Source organism: Mesoplodon mirus, assembly GCF_964341445.2.
Source record: "Mesoplodon mirus genome assembly, chromosome: 18".
Taxonomy (NCBI): Eukaryota; Metazoa; Chordata; class Mammalia; order Artiodactyla; family Ziphiidae; genus Mesoplodon; species Mesoplodon mirus.
The window spans coordinates 58883611-58906777 of NC_138994.1; the positions used below are offsets into that span (position 1 = coordinate 58883611).

Consider the following 23167-nt stretch of genomic DNA (forward strand, 5'->3'; position numbering starts at 1 on the left):
TGTCTCTTTCACTAGATTGTGAGCTCTTTGAGATTCAGGAATATGTCTGTTCATGTTTGGAGCCCAAAGACCTGGCACACTACGTGGCACAGAGAAGGTGCTCAGAGCCTTTTAATTCAATAAACATCAATAGATGAATGAATAGTGTGATTTGCAAATAGGTAAAAAGAATTCCTAATTTTACATTAAATTTGTACAAGTGTCATTTCTGATTTTCCCAGTGACATGGCAAATTTGGTTTGCTTACCCTTTGGTATTTTTAATTTAAGTGTGTGCTTTTATATTCTGGAATCCTTTCTTTGGTTATTTAATTGTACTGTCTCTACATATGTAGAGACTCTGGAGTCTTTAGCCTGAGAAAAATCATATTGATTCTTTTCCTTTTTTAGCACATGCTGTCATCCTACTCTCTGCCTCATATTTCATCTTTCCCTTTTTGAGTGTGAACGTTCACCTTTATTTTCTCATTTGGCTGTGTTGGGGGCGGGTCTTCTCTTGGCTAACAGGTATAACACCTTTTCATTGTCTGTTTTTTTTTTTTTTTTTTTTTGGTAGGACGTCAGTACTCTTCTTGTCCAAGCTTGCCAGCTGGTGCCTCTTAATCAGAATCATCTTGTCAGCAAATTGTCTCAGCTTATCCACCATTTACTTAACACACTACAGGTAATCATATAGGTAATTCAGATCATGAATTTTGAGAATAAGTAAGTACCTTTGAGATACTCCATCTGTGGTAAGTATGATAGGCTGGTCTTTTCAGAAGCTGTGCAAATGTGAGAAGCAAATGCCTTACTAAGAATTATATTAAAACAAATATAACTCTGACCCAAAAAAAAGATTCTACAGATTTGTCCATCAGAGGTATTCCTATCCATTTGGTTCAGGAAACCAATATCATTCAAGCCCCCAGGTCTTAGAATTTTTCAGGAAAGATATATTTGACTAAGACATATCTATGAATAAATTGAAATATTCCCTACCCCTTTCCTACCAGTATTTTTTCCCCTCTCCCAAAGCTACCATTTTTGTCATCTACTTTTGGTCTTCATAGAACATAAGAAGTAGCTTAGGGGCAAGGTGACCTAGATAAATAGATCCCTGTTATTTATGTCAAGGTCTGTACTGTAGCTCCCCTCTCTTCAGAATCTTCTCCAACTTGCTAAATAAATCTGGTATCTTTTTTTAGGAACAGTTCAAAATTTGAGGCTGTTACTATAAGCTATACCACATGAGTATGTGAATGTAGTTAGCACAAAACTTATCAATTAGCATTATGTAATCTAAGATGCTTCTGGCTGCAAGAAACAGAAGAGCCAAGCCAGAATAGCTAAATAATTTTTTAAAAAGCATCTTACATCACAGGCCCCAAGGGATGCAGCTTTAAGGGCACTTAATAATTAAGAGGCTTTCTGGCATCTTTCTCTTCTGCCATCCTCAGTGGATAGGTTATCCTCAGCTAGCAACTCTCACACTTAAAATCCAGGCATCCCATGGAAAATAAATAACACCCAGCAGAAGCAAAAGAACTATTTATTTTTTGTCTGTTTTATTTAAGAATGAGGAAGCTTGCCTCACTCTCCAGCAGTCTCTTCCCTGATATCAGGCTGGAGAGACCTAGGTCATAGGAGAACCCCTCTATAGCAGTCTGATCAGGGGAATGGTATTACCATGAATGGCTTAAACAAGGGATTTCAACCTTGACTGCCCATTAGAATCACCTGGAGGACCTGTGCTCCCTAGATGGTTACAATATGCAGCTCAGCCCTTATGTCAGGGTTTCTTATCCTTGGCACTGTTGATATTTTGGATTGGATAAATCTGTGCTATGAGGGGTTGTCCTGTGCATTGGAAGATGTTTAACAGCATCCTGGCCTCTACCCACTAGATGTCAGTAGCATCTCTCCAATTCGAACAATCAAAAATGTCTACAGACATTGCCAAGTGTTCCCTGGGGGACAAAATTGCCACTGGTGGAAAACCACTGTCTTAGCAGAATTGGGGTTTACCTTCAGGTCTCGTGTGGGGAAGGTAGACACCCAAATAAGATCAGTATTCTGCCAGCAAGAAAAGAGGGGCTGAATATGCTGGAGGTAACCAAGGTAACAGTGGGTAACCAGGCAACAGTGTATGCTGCATGTGACTTGCTAAATGAAATAACGCTCTTTTCAAGTTCAGAATTTTTCAAACTGATGTGGTGGCTTCTGAATCTTTGCTGTTCTCAGCAGTAACATCTTTTTAACACTGGCAGTTGAAAAAGTTCCTAATCACCCATGGCACCCACAGCCCTTAACCAAGTTTCTAACATTTGGTGGCAGTTTATTTCAGTTGTCCATGAATTGGTACTTGGATTAGCCTACTTTATCCCAATAAAATTATAAACTCCTTAAGGACAGGAATATGCTATCTCTTTCTGTTATATTCCCCACATCATGGCAGAGACATAGTAGCTATTCAGCAGACATATTTAGTCACAAAGTATTTGTTGAGCGTTTACTAGGAAACATAGTTGAATTAAAAGTTTTCAGCAGGGCTTCCCTGGTGGCGCAGTGGTTGAGAGTCTGCCTGCCGATGCAGGGGACGCGGGTTCGTGCCCCAGTCCTGGAGGATCCCACATGCCACGGAGCGGCTGGGCCCGTGAGCCATGGCCGCTGAGCCTGCGCGTCCGGAGCCTGTGCTCCGCAGCAGGAGAGGCCACAACGGTGAGAGGCCCGCATACCGCAAAAAAAAAAAAAAAAAGTTTTCAGCGGATTGAGTCTTACATATCTGAGTATTTACAGCGGCCAGTGTCTGGTTCAAGGAAAAGTTACAAGGACTTTGCCAGGTTCTACTTTGAGTGGAGGGAGTAAAGGGGAAGAAATGAGCAAGGCCCTGGGGCAGGGAGGGGGTCCTCTCGATCAAACTTTCAAGGTCTTTAAAGCTGATCTTTTTTGACACAAAAAAGATGGACACACGTGCGCTCTCTGTCTCTTACACAGCTTGATTCAGGTGAGCATTCATGTCTGAAAAGGATTGACTATTTTTCTAGAAGTTAGATCATATAATTTTTTCCCCTCTCTTGATAGGTGATTGTTGATGAACAGAACCTGGATTTCCTGTTGGCATATACTATTTCTGCTATTCAGCAGTGCAGTTCCTGGACACACATGCAGATTCTCCAAGCCTTGGCAGCCCTGGTTTACTGCAATGGCTCAAAGTGTCAAAAGGTAGTTTAAACTGCATCTGTCTTTCCTTTGAAAGGTTGGGGGCACAGGCCCTGAACCAGCAAGCCTGTGTTCAGGTTTCTGTCCTGCCATTCATTAGATGTGTAACGTCGAGTCACCCTTCCTCAGTCACTCTGAGCCTCGTTTTCTCACGTGTAAAATAGTTCCTCTGAGGGTGAAGTCCACTTGTAAAGTGCTTGGCACTTGGTAAATATTAATCATTATTATTATTATCATTACCCTTCAGCTATGCAGCCAAGACGAAAGAGCTTCAGCAACAACCTAGGCTGGGAGTGCTGATCCTTACTGATGTTTTTGGGGCATATTTTTGCATGCCTATCTGAAGGATTTACCTAGCAGCTAGTCTTTTGGTACCTAAATTCCCTTTAGTTAAAAAAAAAGAAGAAAGAAATCTATTTAAAAAGTAATGTTTTCCTAGAAGCTTTTCTTCGGCCAACATTGGCTGTGATGTCGTTTCAGTACCTCCCAGACTTGCTTGGCAAGAGCGGACTCTTGATGAAGCTGAGTGACTTGGCTCAGTCGGACCCTGAAGTTAGGAGAGCTGCAGTGCATTGTATGGCAAACTTATGTCTCAGGTATGTGGATTCAGTCAGATTTCCCAGGTGTAATGAGATAGGGCCTCTCATGGGTCCTTTGTAGGTGGTTCAATCTGTCTGAAGCCAGAGCCAACTTAGAAAAATAACCTACTTTGCATTTCCCATGCTTTTTGCTAATGACATCATCTTATGTTGTTTATTTTTAATTTCAATGTTGCTTGTGAAGAAAGCTTATGAAGAAGTAAAGGACTAGGACCTTAGAGTAGGACTTTATTTCTAAAATATGGTAAAAGTGATATATGTGCAGTATGTTGAGGTTTTCTGTTGGTATAAATTCTATCCATATTAAATCTTCTAGAAGGATATATTCATATTAATTTAAGCTTTGGTGAGATATATCTGTCAAGGCCAATTTCTTTGAAGAAAACAGAACCAATCCCAACTGCCCAATTCTAAATTCAAGCAATAGAAAATGAGTGGCACAAGCTTGAACTGATGTGTAATATCTTGTCTCTACATTGCAGTGTTGTCCAGTGGCTAGGAAGGCAGCTTCAGCTGTGTGATTCTAGCTTGACAACCTGTCTGCATTATTTCCCTCTAAGAACTGAAAAGCGTAATAAAAAAAGATTTCGCTTTCTGTGTACTTGTTTCACTGCAGACTTCTGTAACTTTTCCCTGTGGAAACCATTCTTCTTCCTATTCGTTCCAGCCTCGTGCCTGTCCACAGCAGTAGTTAATTAACCGGAGTGTACAATCTTCTATGATACAGTTTCATTCAAGGGTATATTCCAACTCCATTAGTCAGTATTGCTGTTACTTTTAATTCTTATTCTTTTGCAAGCCCCATTTCAAAGGCGACTGAGTTGAAGCTGCTTTTTCTATATGTGTTTTAGTGTGCCAGGACAGCCGTACTTGGAGGAGCCGTACCAAAATATCTGCTTCCAAGCTTTCTTGACCACTTTACAGTCTCCAAAATCATCTGATATGGATGATATCACGTTTTGCATGGTAGGTGAGACTACCACTAATCCTCTGACTGTTACAGATGTGTTTAGAAGCAGCAGTAGAACAAAAGCTGCTATTAAAGAGTTTAATTTTGTTGCTGTATTAGTTTTGTCTAGAGATATAAGCATAAGGGGATGTTTATAACCTAAAAAGGCTGAACCCATATCTTTCAGGTTTAAATTACAAGAAATTATTTTTGTTTGTTTTGTTTTGCCATTTTGTTTGTTTGTTTTACAATTCTAGGTTCTTAAACTATTTTTACCCTCCTGACTATAAAAGTGGAAATAAAAAATTTCTGACTAGTGACTGTCTTTTAGTTGGAAGGGAAAGGAGTGGATTTCAACAATATCTGCAATATTTTATTATTTTTTTAAAAAACCTGATGCAAATATGATAGTTTATTAGCATGATTTAAATTCAAAGTGACACATTTCAAAAATTACAAATCAAAGATGGCGAAAGTTTCTTATGGTCCCCAGCTTAGATAGAACCACTGGGAACAATTTGTTCTACATGACCCCAGATTTTTTTTGTATATAAATGAGCATATTTATAATTTTTAAATGGGATCATATTTAATATGCTGTTTTGCAGCTCTCGCTCCTTTTTAAACTTAATATATCTTGGACATCTTTTCAATACCTGTTGATGTACTTCATGCTTTCTAACTGCTGTAGCTGGGAGACCTTGGCAATTTACTTAACTTCTTGAGCCTACATGTTCCTCATCTCTGAAATGGGAGAAATAACCACCTTGTAGAGGTCTTATGAGGTGTATATGAACTGTTCATAAAAGCACTTAAATATGCTTGGAAAAGTGCTTGCTATTATTATTAAGTTTCATATGTAGCAGAGGGTTAGCTTCTTAAATAATTATCATAATTGATGGAAAATTAAAGTTTTTTTCAGCGATTCCACTATTTCAAACAAGGCTGCAGTTCACAGCCTTTCCATGTAGGGAGTATTTCTTAAGGACGGAACCCTAGAAATGACATTACTGGCCAAAAAATTAATCTTGATCAGAATTGCCCTCTAGAAACCTGTCCCCACATACATTTCTTTGCTTTTAAGAGCTGCTGTGAAAAGAGCTGCTTTGGTTACTGCATGATAGGGATTTCCTGTTTCCAGTCTCTGCTGCCACATTTTTATTCCTATCGTACTCTTCCCACTAAACATCTCTTCTTTTTTTTTTCTTGCTCACGATTAGTATGTGCGGGTTTATAAACATGTACGAAGAGACCACTCTTATTCAATAGAAGCACTCCATTCTTCTAGAAAATAATTAGTAGTAGCTCATCAGCTTTCTTCTCTGGATCCTCATCTCTGCTCTTTTTCTTCCCTTCCCCTGTCTAAAGTTTTTTCATCATCTAAAGACTTTTCTTTCTCCATCCTACGTGGTGCTAGAAAGTTGGTCCCTGAACAACCAAATTTCATTTACCTTTTAACTTGGTCTCCTTTTTCCCTCTAGTTGTTACAAAATGCATTAAAAGGTATACAGTCTCTTCTAAATGGTGGGAAGATGAAACTGACACAGACTGATGAACTTGGAGCTCTTCTGGCTGTGCTAAAGGTAAGGCATTGCCCGTTTAAACCCCAGGTCCTCATGTGGTTAGTGTCTTTCCTCTTTACACCCCAGACATAAGGACCAGTTTACATCATTACTCCAAGGCTAGCTTTAGGGTATTGTATTTTAAGAGAGAAGAATAAAATGTTCATATTTAAACGTATTTAAAATTAAGAACTGGGACTTCCCTGGTGGCACAGTCGTTAAGAATCCGCCCGCCAACACAGGGGACATGGGTTCAAGCCCTGGTCCAGGAAGATTCCAGATGCCGTGGAGCAGCTAAGCCCGTGCACCACGACTACTGAGCCTGCGCTCTGGAGCCCGCAAGCCACAGCTACTGAAGCCCGTGCGCCTGGAGCCTGTGCTCCGCAACAAGAGAAGCCACCACAGTGAGAAGCCCGTGCACTGCAACAAAGAGTAGCACCCGCTTACCGCAACTAGAGAAAAGCCCATGTGCAGCAACGAAGACCCAATGCAGCCAAAAATAAATTAATTAATTAAAAATAAATAAAATTAAGAACTGAAAAGACTGAATCTTGCTTTAGTAAATTTATGAAAATTCTAAAATTTTATTGGGACTAGGTTATGAGGTATGATCTGTAGATTATTTAATTTTAGATTATCTTGAATCTGTTTGGACTTGAAAGAGGAACCAGTGCATCTCCTTGGCTTTAGCTCCCATGTAGTAAGCAGGCCAATCAAGATGTGTATCATTAGGCTGCCATTCTTTGGCTTCTGAGCCTGCCAGTCAGTGGGAGAGTCAGATCAACCTCTCTGGGCATCCAGCTGTCTTCAGTTCAGCCAAGAAATAGTCAGAAACTTTGTGGTGGCCTTAGATCAAAGCCATGTATGATAACTTAGCATGACTAAAACTTTAATTCTTTTCCTGTACCATCTCCCCTACTCCCTAATAGATAACAGAAAGCTAGATTTGGACATGGATATGCTAAATAAAATGATAGATTGGTTAAAAAAATTATAGATAAAATATTGGACAAAACTGATTGGATAAATTTTTTAAATTAGTAAGTAAAAGTAGTAAGTAAATAAACTAGAATCTAAAGTTTAACCTGATCTGGCCAAGCCAGATCCCTCTGGTCTAGATGAAATTAAACTCTCCTTTAAGCTCTAAACCTTCAGGGTATCTATTTTCTGTCTCATCTCAGTTTCCTTAATAAAGCTTTTAAACGTTAATCTGTTCATCTGTGTGATTCAGAACATGGTGAAAAATTCTGTTTTATGATTTGTTGTATGTGTGTTTGTTCCTTAATCATCATTATTAGAAAACCATGTTCCATGGACTCCCTGGACTAAACATAGAGATGCCCACGGTGTTGTACCCCACTCCACTTCCTCAGTATGATGGACGACCACCCATCAAACCGCAGCAGACAGAATCCAGCACTTCTCGACCAGCTGTGGTACATTTACATATATTTAGATTTAAGTTGTGGATTGTTTTTAATTGCTTGCTATGTGTGTTTTCTATGATTTGCATCACTGCTGTGCCAAAGGCTCACCTTGAATTTTATTTCAACTTAGGGTTTTTAGCATAGTAAATTTAAATTCATCAGACTGCTAAAACTACCGGTTAGAACATCTTACACTTCTAAGCGGTCTAGGCAATGTAACAGCTATAAAAATGGGCATTCGCTTTATACCCATAGCCAAGCATCCGCATCCCTCAAATGCTCAGCACCACAGGTCAACAGACTTTTTCTCCAAAAGGCTAGCTGGTAAATACTATAGGTCTCTGTTGCCCCTGCCAAATTTCCCAGTCTTTCCAGATAGCTGTCATCTCCCTCCTGTTTCTGTTGGAGAACCTAAAGCATACAGATACACGGCTGAGGTATTACACCTAGAAATGTAATACCTGATTAAAATACTTATAATTAGAAATTCTTTCACTCATTCACTTACTCAACATTTACTGAGCATCTGTTATATCCCAGACATTGTGCTAAGCATTAGGAACATAGGTTGGGGTTTTAGGAATTTGGGGGAGAAAGTGAAGGTGGATAAATAAACAACTACAGTGCAGTATTATGATTTCTTTCAACAGAATATTCACGGGGTATTCTAGGAGCACATTCAGGGCAACCAATAGAGGAGTAAGGGGGTGCTTTTTAAAAGATATAGTGGCTAACCTGAGCCTCAAGAATGAGTAATAGTATAGAGAAGGAAGGAGAATGTTTTATTCAAAGGGAACAACAGGTACACAGACTTAGGGAATGCGAGTTGAACAATGGGCTAGAGTGTCAGGTGTATGGACGGGAAGGTGGGACAAGTGTGTAGCAGAGGCCAAATCATAAGGGTCATATACAGTGTGCTAAGGAGTTTGGGTTTTTATCTTATAGGTGGTGGAAATGAAGCATCTGATATAGGGGAGTGATATGATCAGATTGGCATTTCAGAGAAATCACTGTGATAGCAAGTAAAAGGGTGTGAGTCTGGAGCCACATTAATAACTCAAGGTAGAAGTCATGAGGATCTTCTCTCCTAAAGGTTAGGGACCTTGAGAATGCAGAGGAGAGCACAGATTCCAAAGATCTTTGGATGTCCGAAAGAAGGAAGTAGCAGAAGAGAAAGAAACTGGCTTTTACTTTAAGTTTTTTGTTTTTTGTTTCTTTGGCTGTGCCGCACGGCATGCAGGATCTTAGTTCCCCTATCAGGGATCGAACCCGTGCCCCCTGTAGTGGAAGTGTGGAGTCTTAACCACTGGACCACCAGGGAAGTCCCAGGCTTTTACTTTATATCTACAAAGCCCCAGTGCTCTAAAACCTGGAGAGTATGTAAAGGAGTAACATCCCTCCTATGCATCTAGAGTGGTGCTAGCTGCGTATCCTGTTTGGGAGACCTGAGAAAATAGTCACTCAGGTCATTTTCTGTAGACCTTGATCTCTTGCAGAACCTTTGTTGAGAAGGCTGGATGCTTTCACAGCCGTGCAAGGAAGGTGGCATTAGTCCGTACTTAAACAGATGAGGCAAGCTCAGCCAGGCTAAGTGATTTGCCCAGGATCACAGATGTAGAATCTAAACCCAGGTCACAAGTTTTGCTTTGTCCCATGTATTTCCTCCCTTGTTTCTTGTGGTCCAGTAAGGTGTACAGAAACACTTAGCATGGTGCCTGACGCATGGAGTATGAAGTGCCGCTTTTTTCTCTTCTCCTCTTCTTTATCCATACTACGTGTTGGGGACATATTTAGTAATTATCAAATGAGAAGTTACCAATAGCTATCATATATATGTTTTCATTTGCTCCTAAAATCAGAATAAAAGGAAAAAATCAAAAGTAAAAGCGAAGAAAATCCAGCAAGGAGAGGAGGAGGAGGAAGAATCCAGTGGTGAAAGAGAAGTAGCCCCAGTCACTGGCTCAGGCAGACTGAACCCGCATAAAGGGGACACTGAGCGCCCCTCCTCCCTGGGTGTTCCGCGTTTGCCATTAGCTGCAAGTGGAGCTTCAGGAAAAGACCAAGCCTCCTCATCCTTCAGTTCTTCCAGTTGGAAGAGAGTCAGCAGTAGTGAGTCAGACTATTCTGATGCTGAAGGAGGCATGCAGAGTAAAGTGAGGTAGTGGTATTTTGTTCTGTTTTTACGCCTTATCTTCTAAGTTATGTGTATACGTTTCTGACCCTGCTTAAGAGTCTGACTGCCGCGTGCGATTTAACTTGGAAGGGTCTCCTTTATTTGGGACTTGGTATGACTGTGCATTTTGCATTGTTCTCTTATCTGCCTTTGTACATGTGGTTCCTCTGCCTGAGTTATTCTTTCTTTCACTTTTTTTGCCTTTTGCCTTGTTAACCACTACCCATCTTCAGTATGAGCTCAGCGATCATATACTCTGAGAAGCCTTTTCTGACCCCCATTCCGGCTTAGGTACCCCTCCTATGGGACTGTTTGACTTATCTCTGATTACTGTGTTGTAATCTCTTTAACTCTGTGTCTCTGCCATTAATAAGCTTGTCAAGGGCAGGGGCTTAGTTTATGTCTGCCAGCCTCAGCACAGTGCCTGGCACATACGTAAGGATTCTCAATACGTATCTGTTGGATGAATGGATACTCTGCAGTACCTCATATTTCATACTGCTTTCCTAATATCAAAATGTTGCCCTCTTATTCTCTATCTAGTTGTGTGTTTTTAATTGTTGACTTTATTAACTTGTTAGATAAACAAATTGCTTTAACATGTTTTGATCACATTTTGAAATAATTTTTAAAATGTTGGCATCTTTCAGATTCATTTAGAATGTTGAATTTCCCACTGTATCATTTGAGCTGGCTGGAATAAATAGCATTTCGTGCTTATGTTTTTCAAAACAATTAAAAGGCTTTTTTCTTCCTTCTTTTGGTTATTAAAGGTCTTACCAAGCCAAAGTTCGCCAAGGAGCGTTAGCCTGTTTTCTTTCTACTATAAAATCAATAGAAAAAAAAGTTCTTTACGGCTACTGGTCAGCCTTTGTTCCTGATACACCTGAGCTTGGAAGCCCACAGTCTCTGTCCTTGATGACTCTTACGTTAAAAGACCCTTCTCCAAAGGTAAGAGCATTTAAATTCTAAGTGTTATAACAAGGAAGAAAATCTTTACAAGTCTTTGTTGTTTTCTCTGCCCCATCTGATCTTATCTGAACAAGGCTCTTATTAATACCGACCCAAGTCCTGACTTGAGAACCACTAAATGGGCAGGAGGATAGGAAATGGGCTTATGTGAATATCAGGTAGAGGGAGATCACACTGAGCTCACCTCCTGCCCCAGGGCTTGCTTGAAGCATGAGCACACTGAGTTATTGTTTCAGTGTCCTCTTTGAGCTGCGCCGAAACAGCTGTGCTTCTCTCTCTTTTATGAAAATGTCGATTGCTATGGCGTTTATAATAGAAGTTAAAAATGGCTTTAATACTCACTGGAATATCATGGTATATAATGGTTATGAAAGATGTATAAGGCTTAGGGAAATGCTGATGATGCTTTATGAAAGTATAGGATATAGAATTATATGATCCCAACAGTGGGTTTTTTTCTTCAACTTTTCCATATTTTTCAAGTCACATGTAATAAATAGTAATACATATTTTAATGAGAAATACTTATTTTTAGAAAAGAAGGAAAAGTAACTTGGCAGTCATGGATAGCTACAGCAAGGTAACTATGGCTGATCAAATATTTACCTCTTCTTGGATATGTTAGCTCTTTTCCAGAAGTTAGCTTTTTACCCAAATAAGGAAAACAGTCTGCTGTTTAGATTCCTCTTACAATAATGAACATTAAAAAGTCATGCTACATGGCATCTGGTATCCTCAGGTAATTAACCTACCCTCTCAAAATGAATAGTTTTAGTTAGGCCAGTAGTATTATTTTCTGGTTTTAAGATGTTTCCCTTAAAAGTAAGGAGGACTAGCAATCCATCATACATTGAAACTCCCTTTGATCATCTCCTTGACTAGCTAATTACTATATAAGAAAACTTATAAATGACCCTTCAACACTTTTACAGGGTGAAGAAAAATAAACTAGCCTCAATTATGCACACAAAAAAATGCCTTGTACGGTATTTCAAATACCCAATATACTAAATAGTTAAACCAGTAGAAATTTTTCACATTGACTGAATCATCAGCAAATGAGAACCTGAAAAATGGTGGTGGCAAATAAATAAATAATGAGGCCATTCTAGTAATTGGAAGGAAAACTGCTATGAAGGTTGAAAAAAAAATATATATATATATATGTATTTATGTTTTTGAAGACCCTCCAGCTGAGGGGAGCTGCCGTAAGTAGCCAAGGAGATGGAGATGAAAATAGATTGAAATAATTTTCATGATGTTTATATCTTTGTATTTTTCAAACATTTACATTTGAATTGCCATGAGAAATTTTACTTACTGCAAAGTGGTCCTCCTTGATTTGGGTACTTGTTACATATGTTCTTGCTGTTTAATTTCAGTAATGCAAGAGACATGATGAGTGAAAAAAAATATAGAACTCCCTTCTGGAGAAGTCCTAGGTCTAGCACGAAAGCCACACAAAGGTCCTGGAGAAAGGGAAGACCAGTCATCATTCTTACACAGGTTTTTTAAAAGATCAAAGTAATGATTAAAATTCATGAGTTCAGTGTAATGGCAAGCGAAATGAATATACTCAGATTTTTTAGCAGATACTAGGTTTAGAAGGGTGTAAATAAGGGTCATGATAATTGTCCACAACAGGTCTTGGAGCGCACCACTGCAAACTGTGCATAGTGTAATTAATTGTGAACCAAGACCCATGTTAGAAAAAAGTGTTTGGGTAGATGATGTCAGTGAGAGAGGCTTTTTAGAAAGACTTCTAGAAAGTTACGTGCAAAAATTAAAAGTACTAGTTCATGACTTCCCTGGCAGTCCAGTGGTTAAGACCCTGTGCTTCAACTGCGGGGGGCGCGGGTTCAATCCCTGGTTGGGGAACTAAGATCCCACATGCCACAAGAAATGGCCAAAAAAAAAGTACTAGTTCATGTCATTGGAATAGAACAGCATTCTGGATTAATCAGAGCTAGGTTAAAAGGCGCAGCCATGTGTAAAAGCTGAGTGGTCATCTCAGGTGCTTATTGAGTGTAGAGTTGGATAGTATAGACCGAAGTTTGTCTTAGCCAGGATGAAACATGACAAGACAAAAATAGTGTCTCTTCTCCTTGAAGTACACAGTGATGATGGTTTTGAGTTCATGGCAGCTCTGATATGACCTATGGTAGATTCAGCTGGAAGCACAATTGTCACTGATATACTGAGAAATTTTCCAGAGAGAAATGGACAGAAGGAAACATGATTGGACTACTCCATTCAGAACACCAACAATGACAGGGATTACTCTCAGGAAACTGGAATGTAAGATGCTAGAATGGTTCAATGAGAAGGAGAAAACTTAGAAATTTCCTCTAGGATTTGGCAGTGTGATGGTACTTGGGAAATTGTCATGTGTTTACATGCTGGAAATGTGCTTCAGAAATGCTACTAGTAACTATGACTAATTTAAGAATTTCTTCTATATGATTTCCTCAGGTGTTACAAAAGTAGATTATGTATATATATCAACAAGACGTGACCTAAGGGACAAACTGTAGGGCATACCTTCCTCTTGGTACCTTTAGAATTATCCTGATTTTCAAATTCCATGATGATTATTTGTTTCTCTTTTAGAGAGCTATGAAATGTGGAAACAAATCAAAATCTAGATAATAGATAGCATAACTAGGAAAGAGAATAAAGAGTTGAAACTTTTAACTGTCACGGAATGGTAGGTAATCAGGTTTCCTCTTTTATGGTCAGTTAAGAACAGGTGACCTTTGCTTGGAGGTCTCTAAATTTAGAGACCTTGACACAGTATGCACATGCCTCCACCTAAAAGGCACCCAACTTTGGGGGTGTGCTCAAATGAAATTAACCCTGAACATATGTGAAGAATAATCAGGACTTGGACAAAGACAGGCACAGCCAGGTGCCCTGCATTGAAACCTCAGTGGTAGCCATTCCCAGCAGTGACGACTTCATCACTCTCCCAGAAATATGCTGAGACTGAACATACATAAAAAAAGAAAAAATAAGGATTGACTGAGCTACCTCAGCAAAAATTTCTACTATATCCTTAAATAGCAAAAAAAGGAAAAGTGCTTTCTTGTTTCATTACCTTTGAACAAGGCTTCGTGCCCAAGGAGGTAAAACTACCCTCTAGTGAAACTGAGTGCACTGATGTTTATAAGATTAAAAAGGCTTTCATCTATCAATGTAAATATTCAGACAGTAAAAACTTAACAAAATGAGCTCTCTGGAGAGAGAGCTGCACCTCTTATGGTTTGCTTGTACATCAGTACTTTCTGCTGGAAGTGCTGATTAGAATGGTAAACAGTATTAAATATTGATATAAAAATAAATGAAGCAGAACTTGAACCTGATTCAGGGTCATGAATAGCATTTTTATAACAACAAAGGTAACAAAGGTATATTAAACTGTGTTTAAAGGAGATAAATCAGCACTATGAGAAGTAAAATTCGATATAGTATCATATTTCCATATAGATTTTATACCGCGATGGTAAAAAATGACTAATTTCAGGGACATTCTTTTGTTTTCATCTGTGATAGTTATGAATGCTTTTTCCCACTTTGGGTACCAAAGTTAATTGAGCTGAAAAATTTTTACTTTTGAGTATTAGTTTATTTCTTTCTACAACTTGGCTTTTAATTTTATTTGGTTTGTGAGCTGTTGAAATTGTAATTTTTAATTATGTTCTAAAGAAATGGAGGTTTAGCATAACATCCGCCTTTTTCGGTTAAGACCAGCCAGCGATCTAATCAGAGGTTGGCAGTCTATGGCCTGTGGGCCCAGTCTGGCCAACTACCAGTTTTTGTATGACCTATGATCTAAGAATGGTTTTTACGCTTTCAAAAACATTTTTTTAATCAAAAGAATAATATTTTTTGACGTGTAAAATTTATATGAAATTCAGATGTCACTGTCCATAAGTAAACTTTTATTTGAACACAGTCACATTTATTTCTTTGTACAGTGTCTGTGCTCCCATAGCAGAGTTGAGTGGTCGCGACAAAGACTCTGTGGCCTGCGAAGTCTAGACTATAAAATTTGTGCTACTGGAGCTTTATGGAAGAGGGTTGCTAACACCTCATCTGAGTTCTTGGACCAGCTGACTTGAGCACGAGCTCTCTCTCTGTCTCTCTGTCTCTCTCACACACACTTTCCTAATACATTGTCAACTTCCTGCCTTCCTTAAGTGATTATGCTTAATTCCAAAGACTCGTACTACTATACTACACATTTGTTCTCAAAGCAGTAAATCTTTAGTTTTTTGTTTATGATTCCATTCTACAAAAAGCATGCAGAAATGATTTATTTCTTGGTAATTTGGAGATAACAGTTGAAGATTTTCTGGAAAACCTTTTTCACACCAAACTCAGATATGCTTCATATTGAGTAGATACTTAGATTAGATCCTAGAATTATAATGTTGATTCCTTGCTTTTTCAATATCTGACTGAAAGGTTTAATTGACATTTTGGGGTGAGCTGACCAAAGAGGATACAGTATTATTTCATATTAGTAGTCCTGCATTTATCACCTACATTCCATTTTGGTTAAATTGGCTTTCTTTTCCTTTCTTTTTTTCTTTTCTGAGTTTTAATACTGCAGAATCATCAGAATACCAATTACAAGTAATCTTTTAACCATATAAAGAAAATCTTAATGCAGTGGCACTATTCCTGATAGATACAGCCGTCCATTGATAAAGGTGCACGTTTTCCTTTCTATCCATAAAGTTATATTTAATAGTATTCCCTTGAGTATCAAAGATTTTATTGCAGATTTTATTTTCTGTACCTAAGAATATTTCTGAAAGCTGGGTCACTAATGGTGCCTGCCAAGCTGAGTATGCACAAAGTTTCTAGTATCCTATATAATTAATATTGAGCACTCATGGATGCTTTAGGTTGGAACGTAAAGCAGAAGGTCCTCTGGAACTTTGATATGAAACAGACCCTAGATGCATGTAGTTTTTCCTGCCCACAGGCAGTTTGCTTTTCTCTTTTCATTTGGCTTTATGCTTTAATAAACTAGGCTTCTCATCTTTAAGTTATTTTCATGCTTGTGACATCAGGTTTTTATACTGTGGTGCAGCTTAGGCTTATTCCTTACAGTAGCAAACCCTAACAGCCATGTGATTTGAGGCTCTGTTGGTTTTTTGAAGTGTGGGGGTGGGGCAGCGCTCAGGTGGCTTAGTTCACGGCTGCTCTTAGGGCCTGATGGATAATCACATTGCCTTTATTCCTCTAATTAAAGGGATCCTAAATACTTTGAAAATGAAAAACATATATATAGGAAGAAGGGGATTCGACTCTCAAGTTCTAACTGATGTGCATCATCCTGAAATTTCAGACGCGTGCCTGTGCTCTGCAAGTTTTATCTGCCATCTTGGAAGGCTCAAAGCAGTTTCTTTCTGTTGCTGAAGATACCAGTGACCACAGAAGGGCTTTCACTCCCTTTTCTGTAATGATCGCTTCTAGCATTAAAGAGTTGCACAGATGTCTTTTGTTAGCTTTGGTGGCTGAATCATCCTCACAGACCCTTACTCAGATAATTAAGGTAAATGTGCCAAGTTATTGGTGAGTTAACAAAGGCAGTTTCTCTCTTTTTGCATGTTTATATTGCCCCAAAGTGAGTTGACTTAAGAATATAACTAAGTAGTAATTTTATTAAAGATATCCTGTTTGAAAGTCTGTTCCTACTTGTCTGATCATACCTACAATCTCTGTATGTCCGCATAAATGTTTTACTAAAAATACTGCTTTATCTTTAGTATTAAGTTGGACCAATGAGAATACAAGTGCTATTCCCCCTGAAAAAAAAAAAAAAAAGAAAAGGACTGATTTTTAAATAAGTATAAAGACTTTTTAAATTAAAGGCTCTAAAATTTTCTCTCTATGCTGTGACTATATCGGGCCCACTGATGAGCTCTTCTTTGTGTTTTGCAGTGCCTTGCAAACTTAGTATCAAATTCACCTTATAACCGTCTGAAACTCAGCCTGCTGACCAAAGTCTGGAACCAGATAAAGCCTTATATCTGCCACAAAGGTTGGTGGTAGTTTGAAACTGATTGCTTCTTTATATCAATCAGATCTAGATCATTAGTTTAAAAAAATAGAGCATTTTTATAGCTCTAAGATATCTCTGCTTATTCTCCTCAAATTTTGGGAGGAATCAACTATTGCTAGAACCCCACTTTTGACCCCTAAAGCCCCAGTGGACACCACTGGAAAGAAGTGACCTGGAGAATTAACTGTAAAGTTTAATGCCTCTTCAGTGCATCAGTGCAGTGACCAGAGTATCCCTTTAGAATTGAGACTGAGCAAAATCCCAGGGGGTCCCACTCTAGTATGTAATAGTTCATATCCTTTAGATATAAGTAGAGGACGGATGGACAGTCAGATAGACAGACAGTATCCTCATTTTGGAAGGAAGAAGTGGAATATAAAACCTAACTTCTTTAACGTTATCTCCTTTGGAGTTCAGATAAATTTTCAGAACCTCAAATCTTCACTAACTACAGTCTTATTTCTTATTTCCTGACTTACTTCTACATATAATATATATGTGTTGCCTTTAGAAGATTTGTTTTTCTTTTGTTTGCAAGCTTCAGGATCAGACCACATTCTGTTGAGTTCTTAGTCAGAATTGTAGAACTCGAAGGAGGCACGGATGTTTTTGTGCCATCGTGGGAGAGGTTCTGGACCCAGTGTCAGCCTGCAGCTCACACCCATTTTTGCCATCGCATAGCCATGACCTTCTCTGAACCCTAATTTCCTCCCAACAGGAAGATCTATGCCTACCTCATAAGATTTTTATGAGGCTTAAATGAGATAATGATATGTAAACAAAGTCCAATTCATCCCTTTCACCAATGTGTAAAAGGGGACCCAGGAAGGTAAATCTTGCCTTAAGATTTGCTTATCACTTTAGTTGCAGAAGTTAAGATTAAGACAGCCCAAGTCTTCCGGCTCAGTCCCCTGCTCATTCCACTGCACTAGCTTTCTTCATCTGCGAACTGAGGGGAGTGGACCATGTCTCAAAGGCCCCTTTCGAGTATGTGACTTTGTCCTCCAGCAACCTTTTATTATTAAAATGTTCAAACCCACAGAAAATCTGTACTGTTGTACAGTGAGCACCTGTTACCTCTGCCTAGACTTAACAGTTGTTAACACTGTCATATTTGTTTTCTCTCTTTCTCTACATATATGTATCAGTGTGTATATGTGTACGTGTGTTTGTTTATATGCATATTTTGGTCTATGTGTACATATTTATATAGACTTTTTTCCCTCGAATCATTTGAAGGTAAATTACAGACATATTTCACCCTAAATACCACAGTATGTATCTCCCCAAAATAAAGACAATCTCCTAAAAAGCACAATACCATTCTCACACCTAAGAAAATTACATTGATTCCATAGTATTATCTAATGTCTAGTCCACATTCAGATTATGTGTCCCCAAAAGTCTTTTATAGCTTTTTTTAAAAAACCTGGGTTCATTCAAGGTTCATGCATGATATTTAGTTTTTATGTCACTTTAGCCTTTTTAACTTTTTTGTTTTGTTTTGTTTGTTTGTTTTGCGGTACGCGAGCCTCACTGCTGCGGCCTCTCCCGCTGCGGAGCACAGGCTCCGGACGTGCAGGCTCAGCGGCCATGGCTCACGGGCCCAGCCGCTCCACAGAATGTGGGATCTTCCCGGACCAGGGCACAAAGCCGTGTCCCCTGCATCTGCAGGTGGACTCTCAACCACTGCGCCACCAGGGAAGCCCTTAACTTTTTTTTTAGTTGAAGTATAGTTGGCATTATGTTCAGGTGAACATAATGATTCAACATTTAAATACATCACAAGTGATCACCACGATAAGTCTAGTAGCTAGCCATCTCTCACAATACAAAATTATTATAGTATTATTGACTATATTCCTTATGTTGTATATTATATCCCTGTGACTTAATTATTTTATAACTGGAAGTTTGTAACCTCTTAATCCCTTTCACCTATTTCATACATCCCCTAACCTCCTCTGGCAACCACCAATTTGCTCTCTGTATCTGTAAGTCTGTTTCTGTTTTGTTTGTTCATTTGTTTTGTTTTTTTAGATTCCACGTATAAGTGAGATTATGCAGTATTTGTCTCTGTCTGACTTATTTAACTTAGCATAATACCCTCTAGTTCCATCCATGTTGTTGCAAATGGCAAGATTTCGGGTTTTTTTGTTTTTTTTTTGTTTTTTTTTATTTTTGGCTGCATTGGGTCTTCATTGCTGCATGCGGGCTTTCTCTAGTTGCGGTGCCCTGGCTTCTCATTGCAGTGGCTTCTCTTGTTATGGAGCACAGGCTCTAGGCCCATGGCTTCAGGAATGGTGGCACACAGGCTCAGTAGTTGTGGCTCATGGGCCCTAGAGCACAGGTTCAGTAGTTGTGGTGCACAGGCTTAGTTGCTCTGAAACATGTGGGATCTTCCCGGACCAGGGCTTGAACTCGTGACCTGTGCATTGACAGGTGGATTCTTAACCACTGCGCCACCAGGGAAGTCCTTTTTTTTTATGGCTGAGTAGTATTCCATTATATACATATGCCACATCTTTTTTATCCACTTAGGTTGGGCATTTAGGTTGTTTCCATATCTTGGCTATTGTAAATAATGCTGCAATGAACATTGGGGTGCATATATCAAATCAGTGTTTTTGTTTTCTTAGAGTGAATACCCAGAAGTGGAATTGCTAGATCGTATGGTAGTTCTGTTTTTAATTTTTGAGGCACCTCCTTACTGTTTTCCATGGTGGCTGCACCAATTTACATTCCTGCCAACGGTACACGAGGGTTCCCTTTTCTTCACATCCTTGCCAACACTTGTTTCTTGTCTTTTTGATGACAGCCATTATGACAGATGTGAGGTGATATCTCATTGTGCTTTTGATTTCCCTGATGATTGTTGGTGATTAGTAATGTTGAGTATCTTCTCATGTTTTTCTTGGCCATTTGTATGTCTTCTTTGGAGAAAGGGCTGTTCAGGCTCTCTGACCATTTTTTAATGGGATTGGTTTTTTTTGTTACAGAGTTGTATGGTTTCCTTTTTAAGAAATATATATATATACATGTGGATATATCATTGGCAAATATCTTCTCCCATTAAGTAGGTTGCCTTTTCATTTTATTAAAGATTTCTTCCACTGCATAAAAGCTTATTAGTTTGATGTAATCCCACTTATTTTTGCTTTTGTTTCCCTTGCCTGAGGAGACAAATCCAAAAAAATACTTCTAAGACTGTCATCAAAGAGTGTACTACCTATGTTTTCTTCTAGGTGTTTTATGGTTTCAGGTCTTACGTTTAAGTCTTAAACCCATTTTTAATTTGTTTTTGTATATGATACAAGAAAATGGTCCAGTTTCACTCCTTTGCATGTAGCTCTCCAGGTTTCCCAACACCATTTATTGAAGATGCTGTCTTTTCTCCATTGCATATTTTTGCTGCCATTGTCATAGATAAATTGACCATATAAGTGTGGGTTTACTTCTGAGCTCTCTATTCTGTTTTGATTACTGCAGTGTTGTAGTATAGTTTGAAATCAGGGCATGTGATATCTCCAGCTTTATTCTTTTTTCTCAAGATTGCTTTGGCTATTTAGGGTCTTTGGTGGTTCCCTACAAGTTTTAGGATTATTGGTTCTAGTTCTGTGAAAAATGCCATGGGTATTTTGATGGTGAGTGCATTGAACCTGTAGATTGCTTTGGGTAGTAAGGGCATTTTAACAATATTGATTCTTCCAGTCCGTAAGCATGGTATATATGTCTTTCCATTTATTTGTGTTGTCTTCAGTTTCTTTCATCAATGTCTTATAGTTTTCAGAATACAGGTCTTTCACCTCCTTGGCTAAATTTATTCTTAGGTATTTTATTTTTTTGATGCAATTGTAAATGGCATTGTTTTCTTAATTTCTTTCTCTGATGGATTGTTATTAGTGAATAGAAATGCAACAGATTTCTGTATATTAATTTTATGCAACTTTACTGAATTCATTTTATTAGTTCTAATAGTTTTTTGGTGGAGTCTTTAGGGTTTTCTATATATAGTATCATGTCATCAGTGACAGTTTTGCTTTTTCCTTTCCAATTTGGATGCCTTTTATTTCTTTTTCTAGTCTGATTGCTGTGTCTAGGACTTCCAATACTACATTGAATAGAAGTGGCAAGAGTGGGCATCCTTGTCTTGTTCCTGACCTTAGAGGAAATGCTTTCAGCTTTTCACTGTTGAGTATGTTAGCTGTGGGTTTGTCATATATGGCCTTTGTTATGTTGAGGTATGTTCCCTCTATATCCACTTTGTTGAGAGGTTTTAGCATAAAGGGATGTTGAATTTTGTCAGAAGCTTTTTCTGCATCTATTGAGATGATATATAATTTTTACTGTTCATATTGTTAATGTAGTGTATCAGGTTGATTGATCTGCAGATATTGAATCATCCCTGAGGTAAATCCCATTTGATCATGATGTATGATCCTTTTAATGTATTGCTGACTTTGGTTTGCTAATATTTTGTTGAGGATTTTTGCATCTGTGTTCATCAGGGGTATTGGCCTGTAATTTTCTTTCTTTGTAGTATCTTTGTCTGGTTTTGCTGTCAGGGTAATGCTGGCCTGGTAGAATGAATTTGGAAATTGAATTCTCTTCAGTTTTTTTGAATAGTGTGAGAACAGTTGATATTAAGTCTTCTTTAAATGTTTGGTAGAATTCATCTGTGAAGCCATCTGGTCCTGGACTTTTGTTTTGGGGGAGTTTTTTTGATAACTGATTTAATTTCATTAATTGGTCTGTTTCAGTAATTGGTCTGTTCAGATTTTCTATTTCTTTCTGATTCAGTCTTGGAAAGATGGTATGTTTTTATTTTTTTTTATTTTATTATTATTTTTTTTTTGCGGTATGCGGGCCTCTCACGGTTGTGGCCTCTCCCATTGCGGAGCACAGGCTCCGGATGCGCAGGCTCAGCGGCAATGGCTCACGGGCCCAGCCGCTCCGAGGCATGTGGGATCCTCCCGGACCGGGGCACGAACCCGCGTCCCCTGCATTGGCAGGCGGACTCTCAACCACTGCGCCACCAGGGAAGCCCAGATGGTATGTTTTTAGAAATGTATCCATTTCTTCTAGGTTGTCCAATTTGTTGTTATATAACTGTTTATAGTAATCTCTTATGATCTTTTTATACTTCTGTGGTGTTGGTTGTATCTCCTCTTTCATTTCTGATTTTATTGATATGGGCCCTCTATTTTTCTTGATGAGTCTGGCTGAAGATTTATCAATTCTGTTTATCTTTTCAGAGAACCAACTTTAGTTTCATTGATTTTTTTTTTTTTTTTTTTTAGTATCTATTTCATCTATTTCCACTCTGATCCTTATTTTCCCCTTTGAGTTTTGTTTTTCTTTTCTTAGGTTCCTTTAGGTATGAGGTTAGATTGTTTATTTGAGGTTTTTCTTGTTTCCTGCAGTAGGCCCTATTGCTACAAACTTCCCTCTAAGAACTGCCTTTGTTGTGCCCTACAGATTCTGAAACACTGTGTTTCCATTTTCATTTGTCTCAATGTATTTTTTTTTTTTTTTTTTTTTTTTTTTGTGGTACGCGGGCCTCTCACTGTTGTGGCCTCTCCCACTGCGGAGAACAGGCTCTGGACACGCAGGCTCAGCAGCCATGGCTCACCCGCCTAACCGCTCTGCGGCATGTGGGATCCTCCCGGACCGGGGCACGAACCCGTGTCCCCTGCATCGGCAGGCGGACTCTCAGCCACTGCGCCACCAGGGAAGCCCTCAATGTATTTTTTTATTTCCTCTTTGATTTTTTTTCAGTGACCTATTGGTTGTTTAGTAGCATGTTGTTTAGACTCCACTTGTTTGTGTTTTTTCCAGTTTTTTATCTTATAGTTGATTTCTAGTCTCATAGGATTTTGGTCTGAAAAGATGCTGGATATGATTTTAGTCTTCCTAAATTTATCGAGACTTGTTTTGTGGCCTAACGTGATCTATCCTGGAGAATGTTCCACGTGCACTTGAAAAGAATGTGTATCCTGCTGGTTTGGGGTGGAATGTTCTCTGTCTATATATCTATTAAGTCAGGGTAGTATAATGTGTCCTTTAAGGCCAATGTTTCCTTAAACACATTGTTTCCTTCTGTATGGCTGATCTATCCATTGATATAAGTGGGGTGTTAAAGTCCTTACTATTATTATATTACTGTCAGTGTCAGTATCTCCTCATGTCTGTTAATATTTGCTTTATGT

General features: G+C 38.7%; 1 protein-coding gene across 3 annotated transcripts in view; it reads left to right on the top strand.

Annotated features, from left to right (window-relative positions):
- HEATR6 (HEAT repeat containing 6) overlaps positions 1–23167 on the top strand; it is a 62413-nt gene that overhangs the window by 1587 nt on the left and 37659 nt on the right. For all 3 annotated transcript variants that reach the window (XR_014291995.1, XM_082605407.1, XM_082605406.1), the window contains exons 2-11: positions 556–663; positions 3063–3203; positions 3681–3796; positions 4651–4765; positions 6230–6331; positions 7609–7746; positions 9597–9895; positions 10684–10861; positions 16242–16448; positions 16838–16937. Coding sequence is in view for 2 of the 3 variants with exons in the window: in XM_082605407.1 (XP_082461533.1) it covers positions 556–663; positions 3063–3203; positions 3681–3796; positions 4651–4765; positions 6230–6331; positions 7609–7746; positions 9597–9895; positions 10684–10861; positions 16242–16448; positions 16838–16937 (1504 nt within the window). In the remaining variant the exon portion in view is untranslated. The remainder of the gene's footprint in view (positions 1–555; positions 664–3062; positions 3204–3680; positions 3797–4650; positions 4766–6229; positions 6332–7608; positions 7747–9596; positions 9896–10683; positions 10862–16241; positions 16449–16837; positions 16938–23167) is intronic.